Source organism: Nerophis ophidion, linkage group LG16 (genome assembly GCF_033978795.1).
Source record: "Nerophis ophidion isolate RoL-2023_Sa linkage group LG16, RoL_Noph_v1.0, whole genome shotgun sequence".
Taxonomy (NCBI): Eukaryota; Metazoa; Chordata; class Actinopteri; order Syngnathiformes; family Syngnathidae; genus Nerophis; species Nerophis ophidion.
Genome location: NC_084626.1, coordinates 48,876,523 through 48,893,734, shown reverse-complemented (window position 1 = coordinate 48,893,734; position 17,212 = coordinate 48,876,523). Strand labels below are relative to the sequence as shown.

Genomic DNA, 17,212 nt, shown 5'->3' with positions numbered 1-17,212 from the left:
GGGATGTGTTTGACTGGACAATCCGTCTGCCAGTCCTGTATTCTCAACCCAACTACTGTCTGCTTCCTAGGTTATGACTCTCGTGGCGGTGGAGGAGGTCGTCGCGCTTTTGGCAGCGGCTACCGCCGGGATTATGATGACAGTCGAGGTAGCAACGATCGTTACGGGGATAGGGATCGCTATGGGGACCGCGATCGCTATGGTGATGATAAATATGAAAGACGGGATGATAGACGTGAGGAGAGAGGTGAGTGTGACGTTTAATGACAATTTGTTTGTTGATTGTGTTAATGAATTGCACCTCACAAATCCGAACCAGGAACCCAGCAGAGGCCCAAATTGAATCTGAAGCCCCGCAGTGTTCCCAAGGAAGAGGAAGGTAGCAGTGGCGGCACTTCCCCAGCGGCTGCCCCGCCCTCCAGCAGGGCTTCCATCTTTGGTGGTGCTAAACCAGTAGACACAGCAGCCAAGGAAAGAGAGGTGGAGGAGAGGCTGAAAAAGGAGGAAGAAAGGATGCAGAGACAGCTGGAGGAGGACAAGGGCCGTGGTACTGACAGAAAGATAAGAGACAGGTCAGTTCTCCTATGATGCCTAAGAATATCCTAGCATCGGAAATGGATGTTCTTTTTTCACATGTCCACACCTGCACATAAATATTTGATGAACTATATTTAGAGACCCAAGCTGGCGCAATGAGGAACCTCATACTGAGAGATCTCGCACAGGAAGTGAGTCCTCCCAGCAAGGAAGTGGTTCTGGAAGAGGTGAGTTCTAATCCACTTGTCCTTTAAAAGTTGCCGCTAGGGATAGGAATCGATAAGATTTTTCCAGTTCAGATTCCACTTTCGATTATACTTAACAGTATGTTTTTTTTATCGGTTCCCTTATCGATTCTTATTTTGGAAAGAAGAAAACAAAAAGGGTGGATTAGCATCAATTTTGTTCAGTTTAGAGCAGGGCTGTCAAACGTGTGGGTAATTGATCATCTGGGAACAGGTTCCGAAAAAGAAGCGCTTTTCGATTCCCATCCCACGGTATCATGGTTCAAAAAGTCATCCCTCCAAGTAGGGCTGGGCGATACGGCCTTTTTTTAATATCTGGATATTTTTAGGCCATATCACGATACACCATATATATCTGGATATTTTGCTTTAGCCTCGAATAAACACTTGATGCATATAATCACAGCAGTATGATGATTCTATGTGTCTACATTCAAACATTCTTCTTCATACTGCATTCATATATGCTACTTTTAAATTTTCATGCAAAGAGGGAAATCACAACTAAAAGTGTATTTATTAAACAGTTATTAAGCAGTGGCACAAACATTCATGTCTTTCCAAAACAGAAAGTGCAAGATTGTCAGAGACATTTTAAAACAAGCTATGAGTGCACTTTCGTGCATGATGTCACTAAGATGACATATCAAAACAACACTAAATTAAAGTGCACTTTTGAACAGAACGTCATTATAATAGTTGAAATCAAATAAAGTATCACGATACACCATATATAACTGGATATTTTGCTTTAGCCTCGAATAAACACTTGATGCATATAATCACAGCAGTATGATGATTCTATGTGTCTACCTTAAAACATTCTTCTTCATACTGCATTCATATATGCTACTTTTAAATTTTCATGCAAAGAGGGAAATCACAACTAAAAGTGTATTTATTAAACAGTTATTAAGCAGTGGCACAAACATTCATGTCTTTCCAAAACAGAAAGTGCAAGATTGTCAGAGACATTTTAAAACAAGCTATGAATGCACTTTCGTGCATGATGTCACTAAGATGACATATCAAAACAACACTAAATCAAAGTGCACTTTTGTACAGAACGTCATTACAATAGTTGAAATCAAATAAAGTACACTTTTTTGCATGATGTCACACGAGATATTTCAATAAGTGTCGAATAAAAATGAGCTGCATAATAGGAAATCAAATAGTGTATGTCTTTCGCTATGTGGTAGGTTCCTGCGGACGTTATGTCTTTCTATTTGTTTCATACGGTGCCATCCATCCATCCATCATCTTCCGCTTATCCGAGGTCGGGTCGCGGGGGCAGCAGCCTAAGCAGGGAAGCCCAGACTTCCCTATCTCCAGCCACTTCGTCTAGCTCTTCCCGGGGAATTCCGAGGCGTTCCCAGGCCAGCCGGGAGACATAGTCTTTCCAACGTGTCCTGGGTCTTCCCCGTGGCCTCCTACCAGCTGGACGTGCCCTAAACACATCCCTAGGGAGGCGTTCGGGTGGCATCCTGACCAGATGCCCGAACCACCTCATCTGGCTCCTCTCGATGTGGAGGAGCAGCGGCTTTACGTTGAGCTCCTCCCGGATGGCAGAGCTTCTCACCCTATCTCTAAGGGAGAGCCCCGCCACCCGGCGGAGGAAACTCATTTCGGCCGCTTGTACCCGTGATCTTATCCTTTCGGTCATGACCCAAAGCTCATGACCATAGGTGAGGATGGGAACGTAGATCGACCGGTAAATTGAGAGCTTTGCTTTCCGGCTCAGCTCCTTCTTCACCACAACGGATCGATACAACGTCCGCATTACTGAAGACGCCGCACCGATCCGCCTGTCGATCTCACGATCCGCTCTTCCCCCACTCGTGAACAAGACTCCTAGGTACTTGAACTCCTCCACTTGGGGCAGGGTCTCCTGGAAATGTTTGCCTCTGCATTTTGTGGGTGTGGCACCGCACGGAGATGTTGACATGCGGAGTTTCAAGCACTCCTTATTCTCGAGCGGGTGACTTTTCAAATTATGCTACAAATGAGCAGTAATGCTACTTTTTGTAGCAACTCCTTTGCCCCACACTTGACAAATTACGGTTGTCTGTTCGACATATTCCCACTTGAAGCCAAACCACCGCCAGACGATGGACCCCCTGCTGTTTTTCTTGGGAATTAATTCTTCTTTTGTTACGAGATTTGCACCTTCTTTCTCTCGTATTACTACTCACACCACATCCCATCTCCCCGGATTATAAACAACTCAAATGTACTTCTAATGTATATACTTGTTCTTATGCTATCTGAACTCATTATGTTTTCTGCTGGCTGTACATATCCTACTAAATAAGACCTACACTGTTTCAATGTCCACATTTCTCTGTTGATGCAATTGTTGATGACTGAAGTTCTGATATCAACCAAAGCTCCTCATCCCACCCCCCGGATTGTAAATAATGTAAATAATTCAATGTACATACTATGATGATTAACTTGTGTGATGACTGTATTATGCTGATAGTATATATTTGTACCATGAATTGATTAAGTTGAAAAACTTATTCGGGTGTTACCATTTAGTGGTCAATTGTACGGAATATGTACTGTACTGTGCAATCTACTAATAAAAGTATCAATCAATCAAACCACCGCTAACGTTACCCATGGCACTACGTCTCTGTCCGCGAGGGCGTATACGTATGTGACGTATGTAAGAAGGTGTGCTTTTTTACTATCTCTGTGAGAAGGAGAGACAAGAGAGAGTGGGAAGAGCCTGCAGTGTAATGCCAGCAGCTAAAAGCAACTGTGTGAGAAGGTATATTCCAATATCACCATATAGTCATTTTCTATATCGCACAGACAAACCCGCGACATATCCAGTATATCCATATATCACCCAGCCAGATTTCCAACCATGTTTGAGAGTTTACTACCATGTCCCACCTGTTCAGCTCCAGTGAAGTGAAGTGAATTATAGTTATATAGCGCTTTTTCTCTAGTCACTCAAAGCGCTTTTACATAGTGACACCCAATATCTAAGTTACATTTAAACCAGTGTGGTTGGCACTGGGAACAGGTGGGTAAAGTGTCCTGCCCAAGGACACAACGGCAGTAACTAGGTTGGCGGAAGCGGGGATCGAACCTGCAACCCTCAAGTTGCTGGCACGGCCACTCTACCAACCGAGCTATACCGCTCAGTAAATTACCGCTAAACAATACAACTTTTGCTAAACCACAAATGTATCTTCTGCCAGGCTCACGGTGTCGAGACGAAGAGCGCTCCGGAGAGAATGAGGTTTTCAGCGGGAAGGAAGATGAGCCCTCGTCTCCTGGGTCCTCTTCACAGCCTCCCCCCTCCAAGGAATCTCTGAAGGTGATGCCCGCACCTCCACCTAAAGAGAACGCCTGGGCCAAGAGGAGTGTAGCCAGTGTGGGCTCCAGCGAGGCCGATGGGCGATCCGCAGTCTCCCCGGTTGATTCAGCGCCGCCGAAGTTCAGGTAAGTGTACTTTTGATGCGAATCAAGTAGGGCTGGGCGGTTGTGATTGTTGATCGCCATTAATTTGAGTTCGTTCACGGTGATCAGTGGTTAGCGTATTTGCTCGAGCAAACATGGCGGAACTGTCTGTCTGAAGTTATCGCAAGTTAACCGCCTTTACTGACCATGACCCCGTGTGTTTGTGTACGTTTGTGTGCGTCCTTCTGCGTACTGTAATGAATTTTCAATCAGCGTTGTGGCTCTTCTCCTTACACTGCAGCCCAGAATGACAAAATATAGAAAAATGACAAACACTAGCATGGAAATTGAAACATTTAGAACAGGGGTCTCAGACACGCGGGCCAATTGCGGCGCCGCGAGACGTTATTTTGCGGCCCCCACCATAATATGAAAGTTTAATGTTAGCGCGGCCCTTGAGTTTTATATATATGGCGCTTGACAGCGTTGTTATTTTGGTCCAAAATGGCTCTTTCTATGTTCTGGGTTGCCTACCCCTGCGTTGGTGGAAAAGCGGCAAATGAGTGAAAGCGACAGAGACGTTGCCATGGAGACGAGGGATTTCTTATGTGCCTTGCTGCCGTCACACCGTTATAACAGGCCCCGATAACCTGGACCAATTCAAACCGTAATTTGTTTTTTTTATTGTTTGATTTGCGTTGCCTCACACAATAAAAACTACATATATATTTATATGATGCCGGATACACTCCGGGAGCCGTCACTTTTTTGCGCTCGCTATCCAGGTACTTTCCCGGCTATTATCCGCCGACCACCGTGTTGCTGTAGGGAGGAAAAGCGGAACAACACACATTGCGGAAATAACATTATTCTCCGTGCGTGGGCTAAGTAAAAAATATATTCCACAACCCCAAATATGTCTTTTTCAAAGCCTGCAGTGAAGAGAAAGGTTAATGATGGGCAAAGACAATTCGAGGAAAAGTGGGAGATGCAATATTTCTTTGTTGAGCACAGGGGCAGCCCAATGTGTCTTATTTGCACAGAGAAAGTTGCGGTGCGCAAGGGATACAATTTGAAACGTCATTATACAACTAGACATGCTGAGGAGTATGCAAAACATTTTTTAAGAAATCTTTTCTTGCGGCCCAGCCTCACCCGCACTCTGCATCAAGTGTCCCCCCGGTGAATTTGAGTTTGAGACCCCTGATTTAGAAGGAGCAGCATCTTTAGTAACAGTAACTTTTACTATCTGCTGCAGCGCACCAGTAATCCTGCCCTGAGTGTGGACGTGCAGGCATTCAGAGGAGTCCTTATTAGTCCCGACTGGGAGAATCAACACACACACTAATTTAATCAGAAAAGGCAATTTTATATCAAAGTATTATTTAATCAGACTTGTTGTTTGTGTCTGCAAAGATTCAACTCCTCTGATATAAGAAAGTACTAGAAAACCCGGGAGACAGACATTTTGTGTTCACATAAATGTTGAGTTTTAAGGATAAAAAACATGTTCCTAAAAGAATCCTTAAACTTGTTTTATGTGTCGGTACGCATTATTTTACAGCACTTCAATGTAATTTTATTTAATATATGCTACAGTATTTGAGTTTTCATAAACAAGCGCCGGTGATAATCACTGATGTAAACAAGTCATTCAAGAATATGAATTATAATGTACCATTTAAAAGTGTTGTTTCGTAAATGTTAACTTGAAGTCAAAGTCTTGCAGTATTCAGTACATTTGAGTGGTGTGCACCTCTCATAAGCACAAAGATATATATCGGGGATCAGCAACCCGCGGCTCTCTGGAACTATTTCAAAAACGTATGAAAAATGGAAAAAGATGACACAAAATATATTTTTTTGTTTTAATATGTTTCTGCAGGAGGACAAACATGACACAAACCTCCCTAATTGTTATAAAGCACACTGTGTATATTAAACATGCGTCACTGATACAAGTATTTGGCGAGCGCCGTTTTGTTTTACTAATTTTGGCGGTCTTTGAACTCACCGTAGTTTGTTTATATGTACAATTTTCTAGGACGTGTTTTATGCCACTTCTTTTTCTGTCTCATTTTGTCAACCAAACTTTTAATGTGGTGCGTGAATGCACAAAGGTGAGTTTTGGTTGGTTATTGACTTTTGTGGAATGCTAATCGGGCATATTTGGTCCCTGCATGACTGCAAGCTAATCGATGCTAACATGCTATTTAAAAGTTAAAGTACCAATGATTGTCACACACACACACTAGGTGTGGTGAAATTTGTCCTCTGCATTTGACTCATCCCCTTGTACACCCCCTGAGAGGTGAGGGGAGCAGTGAGCAGCAGCAGTGCCGCGCACGGGAATCATTTTTGGTTATTTAACCCCCGATTACAACCCTTGATGCTGAGTGCCAAGCAGGGAGGTAATGGGTACCATTTTTTATAGTCTTTGGTATGACTCGGTCGGGGTTCGAACTCACAACCTACCCATCTCAGGGCGGACACTCTAACCACTAGTAGTGGTGCTCAACCTTTTTTCAGTGATGTACCCCCTGTGAACATGTTTTTAATTCAAGTACCCCCTAATCAGAGCAAAGCATTTTTGGTAAAAAAAAAAAAACGAGATAAAAAAGTAAAATACAGCACTTTGTCATCAGTTTCTGATTTATTAAATTGTATAACAGTGCAAAATACCGCTCATTTGTAGGGGTCTTTCTTGAACTATTTGGGGGGAAAAAGATAAAAATAACAAAAAAAAATGTTGAAAAATAAAGAAGGGATTCAATTATAAATAAAGATTTCTACACATAGAAGTAATCATCAACTTAAAGTGCCTTCTTTGGGGATTCTAATAGAGATTCATCTGGATTCATCAACTTCATTCTAAACATTTTTTCACAAAAAAGAAATCTTTAACATCAATATTTATGGAACATGTCCACAAAAAATCTAGCTGTCAACACTGAATATAGCATTGTTGCATTTTTTTTTCACAGTTTATGAACTTACATTCATATTTTGTTGAAGTATTATTCAATAAATATATTTATAAAAGGATTTTTGAATTGATGCTATTTTTAGAATATTTTAAAAAAATCTCACGTACCCCTTGGCATACCTTCAAGTACCCCCAGGTTTACGCGTACCCCCATTTGAGAACCACTGCACTAGGCCAGCTATATGTACATATTGCATCATTTTGCCTCATTTGTAGCTATTTTTGAGCCCATTTAGTTTCCTTTAAGTCCTCTTAATTCAATGTATCTCATGACACACTATTTGTATGTAATATGGCTTTTAAATTTTTTTTGCGGCTCCAGACAGATTTGTCTTTGTATTTTTGGTCCAATGTGGCTCGTTCAGCATTTTTGGTTGCTGACCCCTGATATGTATGAACAAAAATGAGGGTTGTCAGCTGTGAGCGTTTTTTACCTCCATCAAACGTGGTGGTTACAAGATACTGCAGTAGTAAACAGTAGGTATGCAACAGTACTTAGTATAATCCTGCACGGGACAATCCGACTTGAATTGAAAATATGATAATTGCGATACCAATCGAGATCGGATGATATGAACAAATTAATCGTGATCAATTTTGTTTGCCATCTCGCCCAGCCCCGCCCAGTATGACGTACATTCACATTTATTGTATTTCCCTTTACCTCTTCTTTTAGCTCCTCAAGTGCTGCCGATGAGAGAGGATCTGAAAAGGGTAAGACCTAGTCATGAACACGGGAACCTGTTACGGGGCCGTTTTCAGCAAACCTCAGTGGTGATGATTAATGGTATTTCAAGTGCCTGCTTGACATTTGAAACATGTAACCGTCAGGATTACAAGAGAACATAGAGGGAATGCACCAATGAGCCACCTAATCAACTCAGACTAACCATTGCGGTTGGAATGAATTGATTACAAACGTATGAAGAGAAAACTTGTTAAGCATAACTTATTGGTTGTTATTAAACTTTCTTCAGTCAACTCAAATGGCTAAAAAGCCCCTGAAGACACGTTAAAACATTGCTGCTAGTCCTTGACTGTGTTGCTGGCTCTAAAAAAACAGGCTCATTGGAAACATGACAACCTTGCCTTCGTAAAGAATAATGCGGGTTTCCTGAAAGTGGAAACGGAAGTGACCCGATGATATTAGTAATCAAACTGCACTTTCCAACCTAAATGTAAGTTTTCAGCCACTCATTGACAGAAGCTGCTGCAGTGTGTTGCCAGTGTAGTCCACAGTCTCTAGTCCAACAATTCTCTCAACTCTCTGGCTTCTCCTTTAAGATGAGAACAAGGCTGATGGTGCCCATGGAGACCGGGGGCCCTCACGGGCACGAGGTGGGCCTGGAGCAGGGCGGGGGCGAGGAGAGGGGCCCAACAGAGACCGAAGAAAGGAGGCAGACAGGTCAGCCACCCAAAGCTTTGCAACTGTTTGAGTTGTGAAAAGACCGACAGGGAGGGCATGAGGGCATCTGCAAAGAGTGGCCCATGTAGAGCTTACACAACACCGCTTGTCTCTAATGTGGTGCAAGTCTTGGGCAAAATGCTGACAATGCCTAATTGGTTTGCCACATAACATTAGCTAGAAAGGGAGTTCTAACTATCACTGACTTTTCTTGGCACGTGATGAGCACCTGACTCTGCGTGTGGATGAAAATAATCAACATTAATCGTTTGTGCTACTCTAGTGCTCAGGTGCTAGTAGGGATGTCCCGATCAGCATTTTGGCCTCAGATCCGACCCGATTTGCAGTCCCAATCCAATACGTCGACGGCGTTCTAGATTGTGGAACCCAACGTGTTTTTAGCAAGTAACTAAAGTAAACTGTTTCATAAAGCTGATTTCATTAAATGTATAACTTGCTAGTTTTGTTGTAAATCTTACGAGATTAAATGTATACTATAAGATACATACAATATTTTTCAGAAAATTTGATTTAGTGTCCATTAAAATTCCATTAGTTTTTTGCCCTGAAAGCCCTCCTGGATTTCATTCCCTGAGTTTGTAAACAATAACAAAACCCCAAAAAGTTTTTGTTAAGAGCGAGAAATATTTGACTTTATCGGTCATACACTGATACTATTAGGGCTACAACCATTAATCCAGGTAGTTAAACGCTTTGATTGGTAGTCTACTGCTTTAAGATCACCTCATGAGTGTAACTAACAAAATGACACAAAATATGCACCATTTTTTCCCCCAGCAATAGAGCACACGTCTAAGTGGTTGTGTGGCTGCATTTTCTTCCCCCATTAATGCACTTAATTGAACATTAAGTGCAATTTCAATTTAAATGTGCTTTTATTGGAATAAAGAATGAAGATTATGGTAATCAGAGAATTTGTTCAACTATTTTTCCTAAAAGATTGCATTATGGCTACTAAATGTTTATTTATAAACAACAAAGTAATTGAGAGATGACTAAAAAATTTGCTAGCCTCAGTCCGAGATACCTTACTGAATTACCCCCAGGGATCAATAAAGTACTTTCTATTCTAACCAATATTGATATTTAGAGCGAGCACCTCTATTTTACATTGCAGTCCTGTTTTGGTGTATAGCGTGCTGTTCCTTGTCCTCGCCTGCAGTGATGACGATACTTGTAAGAAACCCAGTTTATTTGACAGTGTTTTTTAATCACGATAAGCGGCTTCGCACTGCAGATGGACATTAACCACGCTGAGCCTGTTGCAGCTCACAACTTCCAGGCGGTGTTCTGACCCGACATGCAATTTCCTGGAATTCATGGAACCCCTGCATTTGCGCCATTACTAAAGAATCCTGAAATATAATTGTGCATTCCTTTTAGAAGGAATCTTTTACATGAGTACAATCTTTAAAGGGTAACTGCACTTTAAAAAAATTTGGGCCTATTATTCACAATCATTATGAAAAAAATGAGTGATGGAGTTTTTTTAATGCATTCTAAATATTAAATAAAAGCCCAATGAGAGCTCCTCTATTTCGCCCACAAAATCCAATACATAACCATTCAAAAAGAGCCAACAATACTCCAGTTATATTTTGTGACTTGAATATTGACCAAGTATTAGTGATATTAATGTTATTCGTGCTAAAGATGACAAACTATTTATAGCAGCAACCTAATCACTTCCTTTGTCCGTATGTTTACTTCATGGAGTGGTCTGCTGCTTCCTCGCTTCCCTGCTCCCTGTAAATTTATTCTAGATTATAAATCATGCTTCTCACCTGAAAAAAAGATGGCTGAGAATATAATCTGACAAGTTGAGACACTATGACAACCATTTAGAACCTGGAACTGGCAAGGACGACACAAAATGGACTTGTTACTCCCGCCCTCCACCCCGATTTTTTGCAAGGATTATGAGACATTCTTCATCTAGATCAGGGGTGCCCATTACGTCGATCGCGAGCTACCAGTCGACCGCGGAGGGTGTGTCAGTCAATCTCGGCCAGGCTTTTAAAAAAAATAGACCTAAAAATTAGTGATCATCAATCTTCACCAAGACGTCACTTAAATGACATTCACGGTACCGGAGGGTCTTGTGAGATGACGCTGGCTGCTGCAAGATCATTATTATGAAAATATGACCGAGAGGAAGGCGAGCAACACTTTTTATTTCAACAGAATCTCGCGCCGTACCTTCCGTCAAAACTCTAAAGGCCGACTGCACATTTCCTATCTTCACAATAAAAGCCCTGCTTCATGCTGCCTGCGCTAACTAAATACAGAGTCTCGGAAAACTGGCGTGCACAAGCGATCCCTCAGAAAGCTGGCGTGCACATCACTTGTGCACGCCAGCTTTCCGAGACTCTTATTTTGTAAGCGCAGGCAGCATGAAGCAGGGCTTTTATTGTGAAGATAGGAAATGTGCAGTCGGCCTTAAGAGTTTTGACGGAAGGGACGGCGCGAAAGTCTGTTGAAATAAAAAGTGTTTCTCGCCTTCCTCTCTGTCATTTTTTCATAATAATGAACTGGCAGCAGCCAGCGTCATCTCACAAGACCCTCGGGTGCCGTGAATGTCAATCAAGCAAGCTACGGAATTTGCCGCCAATGTTTTTCTTGTAAAGTGTATGGAAGCTGGATGAATTAAATGCCAAAAACCAACCACTTTCATGTGGTATTGTACAGAAAGGACAACATTTTTTCTCCTCCATTTGAAAATGTGGGCGTTATCATCATTACTGTCTGATTCCAATCAATGCAAGTCATCAGAATCAGGTAATACACCAACTTATATTCTTGTCTTTGTGAAAGAAAGACATCTATATGTGTTACACATGCTTGTATTATCATTAAACACATTTAACTTGTTTACAAAAATGTCTCCTTCATAAATAAATAAATATAAATGATATATGTAAATGAGGTACATCCCCTCGAGTTGGTCAATTGAAAAGTAGCTCACCTGCAGAAAAAGTGTGGGCACCCCTGATCTAGATGAACATCCCAGCAGTCGGCATCCTAATGACAGAAGAAATGTTTTAATGTTTGTTGGCTCTAATACAGTTTGCAAGGACTAATAATCAGTGATGAAGGGGGAAAAAAAGCAAACATTGTGATTCGTTTTTTTAAATAACTGTGCCGCATATGCCTAAAATGATCAAAAAACATAAATATTGAATGTTAAAATGTTACTACATGACATACCGTATTTTTCGGAGTATAAGGCGCTTCGTAGTATAAGTCGCACCGGCCGAAAACTCATAATAAAGAAGGAAAAAAACAAACATAAGTCGCACTGGAGTAAAAGTCTCATTTTTGGGGGGAAATGTATATGATAAAATCCAACACCAACAATAGACATTTGAAAGGCAATTTAAAATAAAGAATAGTGAACAACAGGCTGAATAAGTGTACGTTATATGAGGCATAAATAACCAACTTAGAAGGTGCCTGCTATGTTAACCTAACATATTATGGTAAGAGTCATTGAAATAACTATAACATATAGAACATGTTATACCTTTACCAAACAATCTGACTCCTAATCCATAAATCCCATGAAATCTTATACGTCTAGTCTCTTACGTGAATGAGATGAATAATATTAATTGATATTTTACAGTAATGCGTTAATAATTTCACACATAAGTCGCTCCTTAGTATAAGTCGCACCCTCGGCCAAACTTTGCAAAAAAAACTGCGATTTATAATCCGAAAAATACGGTACTTACGTCTTGTATATAAAACCCTAATGGAGGTGTGTGTGTTTTTTAGGGAGAATTGAACGGCTTCTATAGGCTGCATTGTAAGCAGACTTTTCATTGAATGTATTTAACATTTAGAATGCATTAAAAAAAAAAGTGTCATGTCTCATAATGACCGTGAACGATAGGTAAAATTCCCCAGAAAGTGCAGTTCCACTTAAATCCATGTGAGCACAGCTGCGGTAATGATAGGCCAGGCTCATAATCGATAAAACAAAAACCGGCCCGATCTGAGCCCACAATCGGGACATCTCTAGTTGGTAGCTTTGCAACATTATTGGCAAGTGTTGTCTGTCCACTGCTGAGTCCTGTCCATGAATGTTAACCTTCGGGTTCATTCTGACTGTAGAAAGGATAACAGAAGAGACCGAGACTCCAGACCAGCACCCGAGCCAAAGAAATATGAAGAAACCCCGACCCCTGTAAGTCCGTCACAGAGCACCAAGTTCAGCAGCTGTCATAGTTGGTCTAGGGTTCTCCTCCCAAAGGTCTTGGTGTCTTGGGCTCCTCCTCCACATTGAAGTTTCAGTTGGTGCACCAAGAAGCCCGCCACACTGGGAGTGTTTTGCTCAGTGTCTCTGCTTGCTTTTTTTATCTTCCAGAAGTTCAGCTCAGCCAGTAAGTACGCTGCTTTGCTGATGGATGGAGACGACGGCGGGGATGTGGAGTAGAGAAGACGCCAAGAAGAGGAGCAAATGAACAGACAAGTCATTTCACATAGCTTATATTCTCCTCATGTGGAAGAGGTCCCAGGGAGGACAATCATCCCTCCCTTTTCCCTCCTCCAGACCTTTCTTTCCTTCCTTACCTCCTTCCTTCCTTCCCGCCTTCCTTCCTCTCCTCGAGGACTTTTTCAGGTTCTACACGCTAGTCACCTATTGGACTTGTTATTAACGGGGGAAAATGAGTACCTGGCTCATGGAAAAGTGATGGAAACAATTGTAATAATAAATAAAGAAGTGGGGAAATGAATTTGTACATTTGTGGATGGGAGGATTGATCCGAGCCGATGTAGCGCGACAAAACACTTGCATACATGCGGCCATTTTTATTAGTCATGAAAGTCCTTCTTTTAACCCTTTATGAATTGAAAGCACCAATCTTGTCTTCCAGTACTAACGCTCAATATTAATCCTGGAACTAACTTATGGAACATTTTCCAGCCATGTGTATAACGTCGCGACAAAATGTTTTGGAAGGACTCAGTGACTTAAGAGCGCCACACGACTCAAGTGCCATTATTGCCCCCCCCCCCAGTCATTGTACAGACTTGGCTCTCTTTCTAAAAGAACCGCTTCAATTAAAGTCTTATCTGCTCTCCTTTTTGGGTCCTTTCCCCCCCCCCCATCCTCCCCTGCTGTCTGCAAGTCACACTCTCTTCTCCGCGTGATGACCGTGGACGTTTTCATGACATGGCCTTCCTGCTTGCAATAAAAGGGCCGTCATTTAAATACACCACACACTTCTCTGCCCTCCTTTGTTTGGCGAGTGATGTATGCTGGCATCAGTCACGTTTCCCTTTCCCCAACACCTGTCATTTCTAAGAGTTTGGTCCCGCCTTCAATGCAAGAGCTCTGAGAAAGCACAGGACACCAGACGGGTGCAAAATCAGTTCATCGGAAGAACAGGAAGTGGAATTAAATGTATCGCAATAGCTGAGCGGTGCGGCGTCTTCAGTAATGCGGACGTTGTACCGATCCGTTGTGGTGAAGAAGGAGCTGAGCCGGAAGGCAAAGCTCTCAATTTACCGGTCGATCTACGTTCCCATCCTCACCTATGGTCATGAGCTTTGGGTCATGACCGAAAGGATAAGATCACGGGTACAAGCGGCCCAAATGATTTTGGGTCTCTCCCTTAGAGAGAGGGTGAGAAGCTCTGCCATCCGGGAGGAACTCAAAGTAAAGCCGCTGCTCCTTCACATGGAGATGAGCCAGATGAGGTGGTTCGGGCATCTGGTCAGGATGCCACCTGAACGCCTCCCTAGGGAGGTGTTTAGGGCACGTCCAACCGGTAGGAGGCCACGGGGAAGACCCAGGACACGTTGGGAAGACTATGTCTCCCGGCTGGCCTGGGAACGCCTCGGGATCCCCCGGGAAGAGCTAGACGAAGTGGCTGGGGAGAGGGAAGTCTGGGTTTCCCTGCTTAGGCTGTTGCCCCCGCGACCCGACCTCGGATAAGCGGAAGATGATGGATGGATGGATGGCAATAGCTGAGCAACAGGAAGAATTTGTCAAATAGTGATCTATTTAAAAGGTGTAATACATAATGATCTGCTTTTACAGATTTGTTGCTGATTTTTATTTTTTTTGCTAGAGTTAAAATATATGCAGTACAGGCCAGAAGTTTGGACGCACCTCATTCAATGTTTTATATTTTATTTTCATGACTATTTACATTGTAGATTGTCACATCAAAACTATGAATGAACACGTGGAGTTATGTACTTAACGAAAAAAAGACAGTGAAATAACTGAAAACATCCATCCATCCATCTTCTTCGGCTTATCCGAGTGAGGGTCGTCGGGGTAGCAGCCTAAGCAGGGAAGCCAGACTTTCCTCTCCCCAGCCATTTGGTCCGGGGGATCCCGAGGCGTTCCCAGGCCAGCCGGGAGACATAGTCTTCCCAACGTGTCCTGGGTCTTCTCCGGGGCCTCCTACCGGTCGTACGTGCCCTAAACACCTTCTGGAGGCGTTTGGGTGGCCTCCTACGCAAATACGGTGTTAGCTTTCACTGTTATGCTGATGACACCCAACTCTACATGCCCCTAAAGCTGACCAACACGCCGGATTGTAGTCAGCTGGAGGCGTGTCTTAATGAAATTAAACAATGGATGTCCGCTAACTTTTTGCAACTCAACGCCCAAAAAACGGAAATGCTGATTATCGGTCCTGCTAGACACCGACCTCTATTTAATAAAACAACTCTAACATTTGACAACCAAACAATTAAACAAGGCGACTCGGTAAAGAATCTGGGTGTTATCTTCGACCCAACTCTCTCCTTTGAGTCACACATTAAAAGCGTTACTAAAACGGCCTTCTTTCATCTCCGTAATATCACTAAAATTCGCTCCATTTTGTCCACTAAAGACGCCGAGATCATTATCCATGCGTTTGTTACGTCTCGTCTCGACTACTGTAACGTATTATTTTCGGGTCTCCCCATGTCTAGCATTAAAAGATTACAGTTGGTACAAAATGCGGCTGCTAGACTTTTGACAAGAACAAGAAAGTTTGATCACATTACGCCTGTACTGTATATACCTTTATATACATATATACATACATATATACCTGTACTGTATATACCTTTATATACATATATACATACATATATACCTATACTGTATATACTTTTATATACATATATACATACATATATACCTGTACTGTATATACCTTTATATACATATATACATACATATATACCTGTACTGGCTCACCTGCACTGGCTTCACTAAAGATGTGACTTTAAGGTTTTACTACTTACGTATAAAATACTACACGGTCTAGCTCCAGCCTATCTTGCCGATTGTATTGTACCATATGTCCCGGCAAGAAATCTGCGTTCAAAAGACTCCGGCTTATTAGTGATTCCTAGAGCCCAAAAAAAGTCTGCGGGCTATAGAGCGTTTTCATTTCGGGCTCCAGTACTCTGGAATGCCCTCCCGGTAACAGTTCGAGATGCCACCTCAGTAGAAGCATTTAAGTCTCACCTTAAAACTCATTTGTATACTCTAGCCTTTAAATAGACTCCCTTTTTAGACCAGTTGATCTGCAGTTTCTTTTCTTTTTCTCCTATGTCCCACTCTCCCTTGTGGAGGGGGTCCGGTCCGATCCGGTGGCCATGTACTGCTCGCCTGTGTATCGGCTGGGGACATCTCTGCGCTGCTGATCCGCCTCCGCTTGGGATGGTTTCCTGCTGGCTCCGCTGTGAACGGGACTCTCGCTGCTGTGTTGGATGTTGGATCCATTATGGATTGAACTTTCACAGTATCATGTTAGACCCGCTCGACATCCATTGCTTTCCTCCTCTCCAAGGTTCTCATAGTCATCATTGTCACCGACGTCCCACTGGGTGTGAGTTTTCCTTGCCCTTATGTGGGCCTACCGAGGATGTCGTAGTGGTTCGTGTTGTGGTTTGTGCAGCCCTTTGAGACACTAGTGATTTAGGGCTATATAAGTAAACATTGATTGATTGATCCTGACCAGATGCCCGAACCACCTCATCTGGCTCCTCTGCATGTGAAGGAGCAGCGGCTTTACTTTGAGTTCCTCCCGTATGACAGAGCTTCTCACCCTATCTCTAAGGGAGAAACCCAAACTCATTTGGGCCGCTTGTACCCGTGATCTTGTCCTTTCGGTCATGACCCGAAGCTCATGACCATAGGTGAGGATGGGAACTTAGATCCACCGATAAATTGAGAGCTTTGCCTTCCGGCTCAGCTCCTTCTTCACCACAACGGATCTATACAACGTCCGCATTACTGAAGACGCCGCACCGATCCGCCTGTCGATCTCACCATCCACTCTTCCCTCACTCGTGAACAAGACTCCTAGGTACTTGAACTCCTGGAAACTGAAAACATATCTTATTCAAAATAGCCACCTTTTGCTCTTATTCAGGCCTGGGCAATTATTTTGACTCGGGGGCCACATTTAGAGTATATCTATTTTTATGAACACTAATGCAAAACCTCACACTAATGTCCGATTGAATGCTAAAAACCTTATGACAGACCAACCTCAAATAACGTCATGGAATTTTCCATTTTTCTACGAAGGATAAAACAGTGAATATTGACAACATATGCAGGTCACACCCCTTCTC

The 17,212-nt window shown here is 42.6% G+C and overlaps 1 protein-coding gene across 3 annotated transcripts in view; it reads left to right on the top strand.

The window, feature by feature from the left end:
* The window catches only part of eif4ba (eukaryotic translation initiation factor 4Ba), a 28,843-nt gene extending 15,004 nt beyond the window's left edge, over positions 1 to 13,839 (top strand). Inside the window, exons 8-15 of one of the 3 annotated variants that reach the window (XM_061875390.1) lie at positions 71 to 247; positions 320 to 572; positions 676 to 764; positions 4,001 to 4,244; positions 7,865 to 7,902; positions 8,473 to 8,593; positions 12,731 to 12,803; positions 12,984 to 13,839. In XM_061875390.1, the coding sequence (XP_061731374.1) occupies positions 71 to 247; positions 320 to 572; positions 676 to 764; positions 4,001 to 4,244; positions 7,865 to 7,902; positions 8,473 to 8,593; positions 12,731 to 12,803; positions 12,984 to 13,052 (1,064 nt within the window). In that variant the 3' untranslated portion in view covers positions 13,053 to 13,839. The remainder of the gene's footprint in view (positions 1 to 70; positions 248 to 319; positions 573 to 675; positions 765 to 4,000; positions 4,245 to 7,864; positions 7,903 to 8,472; positions 8,594 to 12,730; positions 12,804 to 12,983) is intronic. The other 2 variants (XM_061875391.1, XM_061875392.1) reach the window with 2 other exon arrangements.
* The last annotated feature ends 3,373 nt before the right edge of the window (positions 13,840 to 17,212 follow it).